This window comes from Hemicordylus capensis, chromosome 5, assembly GCF_027244095.1.
Source record: "Hemicordylus capensis ecotype Gifberg chromosome 5, rHemCap1.1.pri, whole genome shotgun sequence".
Lineage (NCBI taxonomy): Eukaryota > Metazoa > Chordata > Lepidosauria > Squamata > Cordylidae > Hemicordylus > Hemicordylus capensis.
Window position 1 is genome coordinate 208,473,103 of NC_069661.1, and position 14,328 is coordinate 208,487,430.

General features: G+C 43.1%; 1 protein-coding gene across 8 annotated transcripts in view; it reads right to left on the reverse strand.

Moving 5' to 3' along the window:
• ANKS1B (ankyrin repeat and sterile alpha motif domain containing 1B) overlaps positions 1–14,328 on the reverse strand; it is a 595,071-nt gene that overhangs the window by 542,453 nt on the left and 38,290 nt on the right. For all 8 annotated transcript variants that reach the window (XR_008307633.1, XM_053251588.1, XM_053251587.1 and 5 more), the window contains exon 3: positions 10,155–10,311. Coding sequence is in view for 7 of the 8 variants with exons in the window: in XM_053251588.1 (XP_053107563.1) it covers positions 10,155–10,311 (157 nt within the window). In the remaining variant the exon portion in view is untranslated. The remainder of the gene's footprint in view (positions 1–10,154; positions 10,312–14,328) is intronic.

A 14,328-nucleotide genomic window follows, 5' to 3' on the forward strand; every position in this document is an offset into this window, starting at 1 on the left:
ACCTTCCTCTCCTCACCCTATCCAGCCTCCCAAGGGCTCCAGAAATCTCCCCTCTCATGAGAGCTCTCTGGTCCTCAGGGACAGGTGGAATCAGTCAAGCACTCCAGTAGAAGGCACAGGTGGGACAGGAGAGCAATCAACCTGCAAGCAGGCTTGTCTTCAGAAGGTCTGGGACTGCAAAAACAATATTGTATATTTTAGCAACCAATGGGATTACCCATTCTTTCAATGCTGGAACCAAACTGTGGGCAAAGACTCCTTTACCAACAAATAAGAATTATGTCCACAAACACTAATTGTAATGGGTTGTATCCTAAGGGCTCATCGTGCAAGCAAAAGAATTTATTTTCTCCCTTTCGTCAATCCTCCTTCCTGCTGCAGCCCCTCATGCTATCATTCTCCTGAGATGTCCCCAAGCGTGAGGAGCAGATTTGGGGTGCAGGGGCACAAGGGACTGAAAAGGCAACAGATGATTCACAAAAATTGACCCTTCTCCTTTTGCAAACAGAATTTCTTCCACTGATGCTATGAGCACTCGGTATGCAATGTGGTCCAGGCAACATTAAACTACCTTAAACCACAGACTGATTTGAGTGGAAGAATTAAGTAAATGCTAACTCTTTTGCACTGAAATCAACATTACTTCTATATATTTGTTTGGGATAATTTCAATATATACTTGGTTACATATGTGAAACAACATGAAAATGTTCTTTTCCCAATTGATAAAAGAGTCTTAAAATTTATTTTATTTAACATAATTCTATACCACCCCAAACTTGCGTCTCTGTTGTACCTAACATTACCTAAGATTAAAGAATGTAGATACATTGTATATGATCACTCACAAAAAATTGTACTACTCTTAACATCATGTTGTATAGTTCTTCAACGCAGGATGTCTTACATCACTTTCCAAATATTTTACTTATACAATACAGAGGTCTGCATGACAATATAAAGGTCTGCATGAACTAAGGGCAAGCAGGCAGCCCAGTTTTATTAAAGATCCCCTAACTATATTAATTCCAATGCCATACGACTGATCATAGGGGAGAGGTTATAGCTCAGTGGTAGAGCATACAGGAGGTTTTGCATACAGGAGGTTTTAGTTAATATTGTGTTGACAGCGTAATTGACAGCATCTCCAGACCTCTAAAAAAACAATAAGGGAGCAGGTGATGGGAAAGACTTCTGCTTCAACCCTTGAAGAACCACAGCCATTCAGAATAGACAATAATGGTCAAGATGAGCCAATGATCTGACTAGTATAAGTCAGCTTCACATTAAAGGGTTTAAAAAAACCAACTTAATTTCCACCTCAGTTCAGTGACAGGTGTATTCAACATGTCATCACAAAGGGAGAATAATGGCAGCCAGTACCGACTAAAAATGAAAGAAAGAAAGAAATGAAAGAAAGAAAATAAAATACTTTAATGACACAGAAAAAAACAAAAATGATACAACATGCTGGACAGAAGTTTCTTCCTACATGGGTTCTATATAAATAATCTAGATGCTTATTTCCTTTTAAAAATGGATGTTGTCATAACCCATCATGATAATTCCTATATAATTGGCATAATAGTTCCTTGAAATGCCCTGACAAATGTTGCTTCTATTGGAAAACAGAAGGATAATTTTGGTCACAGCTATAAGAACACTGTCCTTCTATTGCTTGCCATCCTTCAGCTTCCCTTCCATATTCCCCCAAGCTCATCTCCTCCCTCACCTACTCCTGTCATAATTCCTACAGTCTGCCTACAGTATCAGTCTAGTGACTACCGCTATATTGAATATATTCCTACATTCCCTTTCTAATGTCACCTTCCTAGCCATAAATAAACCAACACTCTCCTCTCTGCTCTAATCCTATTGTTCCCTCTTCTGATCTTCAATCTGTAACTCTTCCAGTATTTGCAGTGTAGATAACACAGATAAAATGTTCAATAGTGAGCAGTAACTCCAGCTAAAGAGGCTTCCTTACATTTTTTTCCCCCTGCACTGTCATTTGTAAGCATAAAAGCAACAATGGCAGCCAGATCCTCCTTCTGACACTCCTCGGGCTGACAGCTGCTTTCATCTAGCAGCACCGAGTCTCAAATCATTCTGAGATTTCACACCACCAAATTTGAAACTCAAGCAACTTGTAAAATTTTGTAACTCTTTCACTGGGATCAGTATGAATGAGACAATTAGTAAGTAAGTGCCACTAGAGGGAGCAGCAAGAATGACTGGAAGACAAATACATCATCTACTCTTTCAAGATAGGGACAATAATATGAACAACTCATACATCTTTTCTCCCTATTTTTCACCCATGCAGGGGAAATAATAAATAATTTTCTCCTGCCTCAGGAAGCCTGAGTCTTGTTGTTCCACTTATTTCATTAGGGGGAAATTTCTTTTTAAAAGCATTGAAGGTGTGTATGCTAACGATATTTCAAACAGCACTCAATGAAGTAAAAATATTGGTCAATTTTGATATTTTACTATGGTTTTTTGTTAATCTAAATTTCTGCTAAGTGGGAGTGTTTTGTTTCCAAAAGGTCACACATCTAATTTTTGCTTGTTTCAGAGACTGTTTGCCAAAACATGAGCTTGCACACATCTTATACATCTGCATCTCAAATAATTATGAATAAAAAAGACCCATATATCATTTTATAACATAGAATTGCAGAAGAAATTTAGCACACTGACAATATTTTTCAACTTTTTTCTTCATCATATATGCTAACTATATGCAGTCAATATAAAATATTTCAGAGAATGAACGCTTGAATTAATGAAATAACCTTCACAATACAAAGTTACAATGTCAGATAACTAATCAAGGATTTCCCCCCACTTAACGTGAAACATACTTTGTGTACTTTTTTCTTTTTAAAACTCTTTATCATCAACCACAAGACTAGTACCAATTTGAACTAAGCCCTGGGACAAATACCTACACTAGTTGGTGGGCACATGCTCCTCTCACCTTCCCCATCAGTGCATAGGAGGCTGTATTTGTTGTTGACAGCAGCTCCTCCTTCTCCCTTCCAAAGGGAGACAGATAAGTTGCTAGTGATAACAAATCCCCATTTGCTGATAAGGAATTGGCTAATGCAGGACCGTCCTTAGGGCAGGGCGACCGGGGCAATTGCCCCGAGACTGGGGCTGGCACAGGCCCCGCTCTGGGAGCACTGCAGTGCAGCCTGCCCTCCTCTCTCCCCCAGTCCCAGCCACTTATCTTTCCCCGCAGCCCAACTGCAGCCAATCTTGTGTGTCTGTGTGCAGCTTAAAAGGCTCCCAGACAAACTGCTAGAGCTCCCACTCTCCCCGCCTCTCAGCTGTTCGGCAGGTGGGCAGGGCTTCCAGAGAGGCCTCCATGCAGGCCTCCCTGAAGCTTGAAGCTCAGGAAAGAAGCAAGCAAGCAGGCAGGCAGGCAGGTGGGCAGAGAGTGTCCAGCACCAGAGATCTCTGCAGACCCTCTGCCCTGCCCTGTAATGGAGGTATTATGTGATTTCCTTTTTGTAGTTATCTCCCCACCCTTGAATATTTAGGGATTGGTTTACCATAGGGCTTTGGTATTGAGCAGAGATGTAGGGCAGCGGGGGAAGAATATGTATATTTAAATTGAAGTGGATTGGACAAATGGTTGGTTTTTAATTTCTTTCATTAACTTTAAACAAATCCATCCAAAAAATCCTATAAGTGGCTTGTTTCATGGCAGAAAATTACAGAAACTTCTGGAACAAAAAATATTTTATTTTATTTTATTATTTATGAATGCACTATGCTCTAGCTGATTTGCAACCCAGATGGTCTGAGAACTGTGAAGCATGTGTTGTGCTTTTTATTTTTATTTCTTTAGAAATGCATTATATGTCCAAGCAAACCACTATTTACACTCTGTGTCATCAATCAGTATGATTCTGTAATGATATGAAATGTTAAGGAGGCCATGCACATGCTGATTCGCCCCCAGCCCTGCACCCACCTAGGGAAAGCCCTGGGCTAATAGGAAGAATCTTTTTGGCAGCAGCATCTTCTCCCCTGTTTGCCAGGTGAGCCCTGTCATGGGTGTGAGTCCCAGGTCAGTGCCCAACCTAAGACTTCATCCTAGCAATAACAAAGGATTATCTGGGAAGTAAGCCAATCACTTCCTATGAAGTCTATTCACTGATGGGGAGGGCAGGAAAAAACAAAAGCAACAACAATGCAAATATCTTGGCTGAGTGGCTGATATCATCACTGTCATCACAAGAAGGCAGGCACTGGGTCTCATATGTTGGCCAGGTGAGCCCTGTAATGGGTGTGAGTTCCCAGTGCCCAACCTGACCAAGCCTTGATACTGCGCTTATCAACTGTAAAACTCGATAAGTTCTGACCAGGTATTCAAACGTGTCTATATGTAAACTTCACAATTTAAATGTGATTTCACTTTACGTTCAGCACATTTTCAGTTATTTTACATTTTGACCAGCTCTTCCTGAACAGATCTGATTTGACTTCCTGAACAGCATTTGAGTTTACCATGACAGAAGAGGGAGATTTAGATCTATTCCTTTGGCTTCAAAACTGAAGTTGCATCAATCCACCCCAGCCCTCCCTGATGACTCTCCACTAGCATCACTCAACAACTGAATGGGTAACAATGACATATGGGCCACAATTCAATATACTTAGATATCCTTAAGTGATCTGAAATCAGTGGTTTCAGGTGCCAAACTCTGTGCTGGATTGTAAACGCAGAATACAGCTCTATCTTGTCACTGCTTCTTGTGGGCACGTTCCAGCCAAATATAAGAAGTTTAAGCCCCATTGATTTCAGTGTAACAGCTGCTTAACTTTCTCCCAGTGTATTTATTTATTTTTATACTTCTTTACTGACATTAAAAGTGCCTCAAGGCATTTATGACATATTAAGCTATTAGCACAATATAACAAGCCAATATGGAATTGATTTAAAATATTAAAAAAATTAAAATGCTGCTTAAATCACCATTAAAAAAAAAACACACACAAGGCATACAGCCGATCTATTCTCCAAAGGTGTGTCTGGATAAAACAATCTTTAGATGCCTCTGGAAAGCCAAGGAAGGAGGTGAGGGAACAGATCTCCCCAGGGAGATAATTTCATAGCATGGGGGCAACCACAGAGAAGGCTATGCCCCACTTTCACAACAATCAAACTTATAAAGGTATTGGCACACACAGCAAAACAAAATTCACCAGATTTTTTGGGTGGGTAGAGTCAGAAGTAGGCAGTCCTTTGGGTATTGGACCCCACCCCCAAGCCATTTAGGGCTAAACATCATGGCTAGAACCTTGAATCAAATCCAGAAACTAATTGGCAGCCAGCGCCTTTCTTTTAAAATTTGAGTAATATGATTGTTCCACACAGTAACTTCCGAAAGCAGCCCAGCCACCCAAGTAACTGGCGTTTCCATGTACCCTTTAAGGGTGGCCCCACATGGCCTTGCAGTACTCCAACCTTGTCATGAGTGAGGAATGAGTGAGAGTGGCCAGATCTGCCTTTTCAAGGAAGGCTCACAGCTGGTGTGCAAACTCACTCCTTGCCATCACTGCCACCTGGCTATCCAGGAGCAAGGCAAGATCCAAGGCAACCCCCAGACTATGCACCTGTACTTTCAGAGAGAGCGCAACTCCATCAAGAATAGATTGAACCCCTCCCCAGTTGGCTTCCTACTGATCATTAACACTTCTGTCTTTTCTAAATTAAGTTTACTTGCCCACATCCAACCCATGACCACTTCCAAGCCCAGGTTTTGTACATTCACCAACTTCCTGGGATCAGATGACATAGTGAGAGAAAGCAAATGAGATCGGTATCATCTTCATGCTAATTTCACCTCAACCCAAATCTACAGACGACCTCTCCCAGCAGTTTCAAATAGATGTTAAATAAAATGGGAACCAGAATTGAACCTTGTAGGGCCCCAAAGGTCAACTGACGGAGCAAATATCTGCAATTAATACATTCTGGACCCACCAGGTAGAACTGAAATCAGTCCAAAACTGAACCACCTAATCCCAGCCCCACAAGAATACCATGCGTGATGGTATCAAAAGCTGATGAGAAGTCCAGCAGAACCAATAGGGATGTACTCTCCCACCAGGTTCCTGGTGTAGGTTATCTACCAGGATAACCAGGCTGTTCAGGTCCTACAGTCAGGGCAGAAGCAAGATTGAAATGAATCCAAATAACTTGTATCATCCAAGATATTCTGCAGCTGAGATCTACCACACACTCTATCATCTTGCCCAGAAAGGCAAAATTAGAAACTAGCTTAACATGATCTAAATCGGCCAGATCAAGGGAGGGCTTCTTCAATGGGGCTTTACCACTGCCTCTTAAGAGATGATGTCACCCTATCTTCTTACAGTGATGCATTAATAATACATTCCAGCCACTTGGTTGCTCCCCCTTTGGCAGCTTTTATCAGCTTTGACGGGCAAGGGTCAAGAGCACATGAGGTTGCTCTCACGCTACAAAGGGCCATGTCCAAATCCTCAGGCTGTACAAGCTGAAAGAATTCAAACATTCTCAACTGAAATATCCTCAGGCTCTACAGCTCAAAACAATGGGACTTAATTTTTTTTTTAAACCTTGGCTGGATCATACCCCAGCTGTTCTACACCCAGAAATAAGATTATAATAATGTATAATAAACTGCTTTCTGAACATTTGTCAAAAGCGGTATATAAAGAGAGGCGCTCTAAGCCCCGGACCTTGGAGCCCTGGTCCATGGCCTCCAAGGGGCCCCCTGCTAACTGGGCAAAGAGGCACCTTTTACCGTGGTGATTCTCTTTATTTAGCAGGGGGAGAGTAACTGGCCCTATCCACCCCCAGCACATTACCTCCAGTGATTGTTGCTGGTGTGTTTCTTATGTTTCTTTTTAGAATGTGAGCCCTTTGGGGACAGGGAGCCATCTTATTTATTATTTCTCTTTGTAAACCGCCCTGAGCCATTTTTGGAAGGGCGGTATAGAAATCGAATTATTATTATTATTATTATTATTACAGGCCACCCCTGTGACATCACAGTGACATTTGTGATATCACAGGCTTTTGACGATCTTTACAACAGCCACTGGGCTGACAGGACGTGCCCAGCGGTCGCTCCCCCTGCCGGCAGGGAGTAGGTCAACTACTCAGCTCACACACACGCAGAAGCTACCCCTCGACCGTGCGGCGGCTTTGATTTTTTTTTAAATGGCACATAGGTTAGCTGCAGCAGGAGGCCCCCAAAAGTAGGTTTTGGGGGTTTGTGGCATGGAGGGGGCACCACAGGGGAGGGGGGGCTCACAGCAGAGGGGATCTCACAGAAGAGCTGGTCTGGGCACCAAAATCATCTAGGCGTGCCCCTGTACATAAATAGTAGTAGTAGTAGTACACAATGTTTCAACTGGTGGAACTATATTTTTGAAGTTACACTGAATATTTGAATGCAACTCATTTCCATAGTTGTAATGCTATAGTTCTGATAATATATTTATTAAGAAAATAATTCTTATCATTGTTACAATTTTATATCAGAATTATTTTAAATATACTTCTATGAAATTAGGTGTAATGATGTTAGTACTGTAGTGTGTGGGTTTGTTTCCTTAAAATGCCAAGTATTAAATGTATAAGTCTATACTTCTATGGGTTGGACCAGGAGTGAGGAGATCTAGGTTCAAATCCTCACTCAGCTCAGTCAATGACGCTGGACCAGTCACTATCTCTCATCCTGATAATAAAATGGGGGAAGGACTTGTATAAGGCCAGGGCTCCTTCAAGGAAAGGTGGGGTGGGAATATAAGGAGATGAAGAAGGCGACAAAGAATGTGAACGGGAGATGAAGAATGTGAACCGTTAAATCCTTAGTTTAATAGTCATCTCAACTATAAATTCATGATGGGAGTTTATGGAAGCTCCTATTCCCACAAAATGCAAAATGGAGATAATAATGTTGGCCTGCCTTGCACAGTTATTTTAAGGATTACTGAGCCAATGCATGTAAGCATTTTAACATTCAGAAATAAATTCTACGGTATTTTTGTCACTTTTAATCTGGATAATATACTATTGCTATTTCTCCTTATGCCAATAGATGCTGATTCTGCTCTTCATTAATATTACTTCCATCTTTTAATTCATCATTTATGAAACTGCTACAAAATTTGACATCAGTATATTTATATGTAGCTCTGAGTTCTGGTAAAAGATCTTGGCTATGAAAGAAAAAAACACAGTATATATGTCCTATATATCATACTTCCAACTATTGTGACAGATATGGCAGAGAACATAACTACTCCACATCTCTTAAAAGGCAAAATAACTATTATTTATTTGTTTGTTTGTTAATTCAGTTTTATACCGCCCTTCCGAAAAGGCTCAGGGCGGTTTACATTAAAACAAAACCAGGTTTTATTGATGTGCTGCAGCAATACAAAACAACTACTCCACATCTCTTAGTTTTAACAAAAATCTTAGACATATTCAATAAAATGAATAGCTGCCTTTCCTGGCTTAAAAAAAAAGGTAATTAAAAATCCTCCATTTTCATTACTTTCAAGAAATATTGGCTGACAATCAAATTAGCAGTTCTCACAAAGTACTGGTGCTGCTGTACTGCAAATAAAAACAGCTCTGCTGTTCATGGGAGTGCAATTTTTTCCAATTGCTCTACCCCCCGGAATGTACCCTGTGATCTGGAAGTAGGTCTCTGAGGGCTGCGTGATCCTCAGGGACCTGCATCCATGTCACAGGGAGTGTTTTCAGGGGCAGGGGAGTTCAGCAAAAATCCACCCCCAAGGGTGTGTGTACTATATTAACCCAGAATGCAGTAGTAGTGCCCACAGAGCATCAGTACTTCACTGGAAGCATTGGTGCTTCCTTAGTCAGGATGTCAGCCACTGATGTATTACCTGTAAGTGTATGTAAACACACTAATTTTATGTAAGCTCCTGGCAATAAACCCATGCACTAAAATCTGCACACACATTGTATGATTTCAACCCTAATCCCTCACATCAACCCTATTAAGTTTGGTTTTCTAGAAGCACAATTTCTGTACTTCTGAAAAATTCCCTGTAAGATAAGCATGATGTATATTTCTGCAATATTTTTTCCTAAAAGAATTCTGGGTAATGAATCAGAAAGAGGCTAATAAGAATTCCCGATATCCCAATTCTGTCTTCATTGTGGAACCATATTGCTAGGATGCTATTTGATAGGCTATACTTTAAATGTTTGAATTAGACTGAGCATGGAAATTGTTTGGCGGTTTTGACAAATTTTCGATTATATGAAGAAAAACCCATTAACATGCAGAATAATGCCAATAGTTCTGAGTATTACATGTTTCCTTAATAAATATCTTCTATTTAAAATACTGAATGTGATATATGGGTAGGACATTATATGTACTTTCAAGAAAGGCAGACCTGGAGATTGGCATTTTGTATTGTAGTATGTAGTGCAAGGCTGCGATGAACTCTGAAATACATAGCCCAGAGTAAATAGATTAGTAAACCACTATGTGTCCTGAGTTTTTAGAATATTGGTTACTTCTGGAGGAAAAGAAGGTTTCTAGAGATAACAGCAATATGACATTATGCTTCCTAGGATAAAAACCTAAAATACACGGATTGACATTCCAATTAATGAAGCAAGTGTACTTCAAGGGACTGCAGAGATGGGTGGGAGCCCTCGAGCAACTCCCCCCAGTCCCCCTGCATGCACACTTCTGTGGATCTGGAGCTCTTAGAGCACAACATAAGGCCCAGGAGACAGATCTGGCCTGTGGAGATATTTTTGCTGGCCTGCTAGTAGGAGTATCCTGCAGCAACTGCAGGAGCCATGAAGAGCTCTTGGCCTGTCCTGCTAGTTACAATTATTACATTTTTGTAGCAATGATACAGTAAGAATAGCTTCCAAAGAATAAATTAGATGCTGATTTGTCTATTTTAAGTAGTTTTAAGTGGCATCCATTGCCCATCCATGTAGCTCCATAGACACAACTAACCTTTCCCTCTGCAATGGGAATTTCTAAGGCATGAAGGAGCTTCATGCATCTGGCCATATATCTGTAAGAATGAAAAGATACTCGTATTTTCTGAGGACATAAACAAAGATATTTAATAACATTCACCTGTTCATTCACTCTGGAATGTGATGGCCCGTGATGGATAAGAATCTTCACAATCTCTACGTCTCCTTTCCAAGAAGCCAAGTGTATAGGAAAATACCCTTTATTGTCTGCCACATTTGTAGATGCTTCATACTGAAGTAATTTGATAACTACATCCCTGAAAAACATAAAACATTGATTTAAGATTGATAGACAATTCCTTTAGAAAGCTGGTGCATCAAAGCACATATTGTCAAAATATACTAGAACCAAACAACCGGAGCATTCAGTTACTAGTCAAGTGACAACAGCTGACATGATACACGGTCATACGAGGGCGCAGGGTTTGAAATTAGGGATGTGCCCGAACCATGGTTCAAAGCGTGATTAGAGCACTTTTAGGGAAATTAAAAAGTGAACTTTAAGGAAAAGGAGATCAGGTGCTTACCTGCTCTCTGCTGCCCCTTCCAGCTTCCTGTTGGGGAGGTGCACATCCCCAAAAGTCCCATGCGCCATCAGCATGCAAATGGCGTCCGTGCATGTGCAGGTCCCATTCGCATGGTCAGCAACACCTGCATGTGCAGGTCCCATTCACATGGTCAGCAACACCTGCATGTGCAGGTCCCATTTGCGTGGTCAGCAATATGTGACCAAGCAAATGGCACCCGTGCATGCATGGACACCATGTACATGCTTGTTGTATATGGGGCTTTTGGGGATGTGTGTGCCCCACCTGGAAGGGGCAGCAGAGAGCAGGTAAGCCCCTGCTCTCCTTTTCCTTCAAGTTCATTTTCTAATTTCCCTAAAAGTGCTAGAATCGCACTTCAAACCACGGATTGGACCCATCCCTACTTGAATATCCCAGGCACCAGGGAGCCATGGCACCTAGAAATTTAACTATGGAGCCTAGACTACACTGTTCAGAGGCAAAGTTATTTAACAAAATCTTTATTTGTACCAAGCAGCCCTGTTTCTGTTATAAGTATGTTTCCTGTAAGGAGATAGCAAGAAGTCCATTTGTCCTCCCCCTTCCCCCTTCCACAATGTCCATCACTAAAGAGAGCCAGCATGGTGTAGTGGTTAGAGTGCTGGACTAGGACCAGGGAGACCCAAGTTCAAATCCCCATTCAGCCATGATACTTGCTGGGTGACTCTGGGCCAGTCACCTCTCTCTCAGCCTAACCTACTTCACAGGGTTGTTGTGAGGAGAAACCTAAGTATGTAGTACACGGCTCTGGGCTCCTTGGAGGAACAGCGGGATAGAAAATGTAAATAATAAATAAATAAACCTGGTACATTGTTTGGCTTCTAAATTTTTGGGCTGGCTCCTAAATTCAAAGAAAATTTGTCAAGGCCTGCAAGGGTGCATCAAGAGCTCTGTCCCTGCAGAGTTGGGAGCAAGGCAAGCCTCACAAGTGCTGCGCACAGAGGGGAACCGTCCTCGTCAGTGCCTTTTACTTCTTTTTTCTGAATACCCATTCCAAAGGCAACTCTCCTCATGCTTCTTTCTAGCTTTTGCCTTGTTATGTGATGCTTCAGATTGTGTTTGATCAGGAATCTAAAATACCAGCTTAAGTCTTAGTTACCCAGAATGACATTTAGGTTCTTTCAGTTCTGAATTCTCAGAACCATGGTATCTCAATTTCAGCTCCTTAGGCTTTGAAGCCAATTATTGTGGTGGGGTTGAGGCCAATCTTCCATGGTGAAGATTATTAGCTGAAAGAGAGATTCCAGGCACCTGACCTGAGGCAAGCATTACCCAATTGCCAAAGCTTTTTCTCACAATGCAACTTTCAGCAGAACAAATTTACCTTTTCAAGCCTTGGTAGTAAACTACTGATGGATCTGGTTCTTGCCTACAGTATATTTCTCCACCAATGAGACACACTTTGAGCAACTCAAAGGAGAGAAGAAAAGCTCCCTGTTCTTCAGTATGAAGGAACACAAATAAATCTATCTATACTCTGGCAATACGGGCAGCAAAGAAGAGATTCTTTTCAGCCCGTATTGTGTCCACAAGTTCACATCTAGCAGAATTGTTCAGGGTTGCGAGAGGGCTAGTAATTGCCCCTCCTCCCTTGAATCAGAACTTGGAACCATCTTATTACCCGCTGTAATGTGTTTAATGAGTTTTTTGTGGATGAAATATCTCATATTCAGGCTGACGGATTTAGCCCCCACAATTACTGCAGTATCTGAATCAGAGGTGTCCAGCGACTCCTCTTATATTGTCTGGCTGGATCAGTTCCAGTTTGTGACTCGTGAGGATGTGGACAAGCTGCTTGGAATGGTGCGGCCTACCACCTGTTCTCTTGACCCTTGCCCAACATGGCTTATTCTCTCTGGCAGGGAAGTTGTTGTAGAGAGCCTAGTAGAGATCATAAATGCTTATCTGAGGGAGGGCAGGATACCTCCTTGCCATAAGGGGGCAATTATTAGACCTCTTTTGAAGAAGCCTACATTGGATCCCTCAGAATTAAGCAACTATAGGCCTGTCTCCAACCTTCCGTGGATGGGCAAGGTAATTGAGAGGGTGGTGGCCTCCCAACCCCAACCAGTCTTGGATGAAACTGATTATCTAGACGCGTTTCAGACTGGCTATCAGGAGGGCTATGGGATGGAGACTGCCCTGGACAGCCTGATAGATGATCTCCAATTAGGAGTTGACAGAGGAATGTAACTCTGTTGGTCTTTTTGAACCTCTTGGCAGCTTTCAATACTATCGACCATAGTATCCTTCTGGAGCAGCTGAGGGGGTTGGGGGTGGGAGGCACTGCTTTGCAGTAGTTCCACTCATACCATTTGGGCAGATTCCAGATGATGTCCCTCAGGGACTGTTGTTCTTCAAAATATGAACTTTGGTATGGTGTGCGTCAGGGCTATTGTCTCCAATGTAGTTTAATATCTACATGAAACTGCTGGGAGAGATCATCAGGAGATTTGGTGCAGGGTGTATCAGTATGTTGATGACACACAAATCTTTTTCTCCATGTCAACATCATCAGGAGAAGGCATAACCTCCCTAAATGCCTGCCTGGAGGAGGCGATGGGCTGGATGAGAGATAATAAACAAAGACTGAATCCAGATAAGATGGAGGTACTTATTGTGTGGTGTCAGAACTCAGGAGATGATTTTGATCTGCCAGTTCTGGATGGGGTCACACATCCCCAGAAGGAACAGGGGTATGCAGTCTGTGGGTGCTTCTGGACACAAACCTCTCCCTGATGTCCCAGGTTGAGGCAGTGGCCAGAGGTGCCTTATATCAGCTTCGGCTGATACACCAGATGCATCCATTTCTTGAGATAAATGACCTCAGAACAGTAGTACATCTACTGGTCACCTCCAGATGTGACAACAGGAATGTGCTCTATGTGGGGATGCCTTTGTATGTGGTCTGCAAACTGCAGTTGGTCCAGAATGCAGCAGCTGGGTTGGTCTCTGGGTCATTTCAGAGAGACCATATCACTCCTATCTTAAAAGATCTACACTGGTTGCCAATAAGTTTCCAGGCAAAATACAAGAACTTGGTTATCCTCTCTAATAAAACGCTTGGTGTCCGTCCGTGGACGGACACCAAGCGTGTGTCCGTGCCTCCCTGGCCTGATCTGCGCATGCGCAGAACAGAGCAAGGGAGACACAACCACCGGCACCCGGTGGCCATATTGGGCGGCCAGAAGCGGCCACCCCGAAGAAGCCGGGTGAGCGGCGCCGGGGGACACTGGCCGCCGCCGCCTTGGCTAGAGGACACCGCGGCGACAAGGGAGAGGCCCTGGGCAGCGGAGGGCCCAGCCGGAGCCGCTGGCGGCAGCGGTGGGCCTGCTGGAGCCGCGGCGGCGGTGGGTGGCGGGCCCGCCGGAGCCCTGGGTGGCCGGCCCGGCTGGAGACACGGGCCGCGGTGGGTGGCAGCCGAAGAAAAGTAACAGTAAAAATGCTGCCGCCGCCGCCGCCAAAGTCCCACCCTCCCTCCCTCCCAACTTCCGAAACCACCTTACCCCTCCCGTGACAGTTGAGAAAAGAAAGACCTAAATTGAAGAGGGAGAGAGGAGCTCTCAAGCAGTGCTCCTCCCTCTGCAAAGGCTTTGCCCGAACTGGCGCTTGGGGCCGAAAGGACGCAAGAGGCGTCCTTTCCGCCCCAAGCGCCAGTTCGGAAAGAGGCTTTGCAGAGGGAGGAGCACTGCTTGAGAGCTCCTCTCT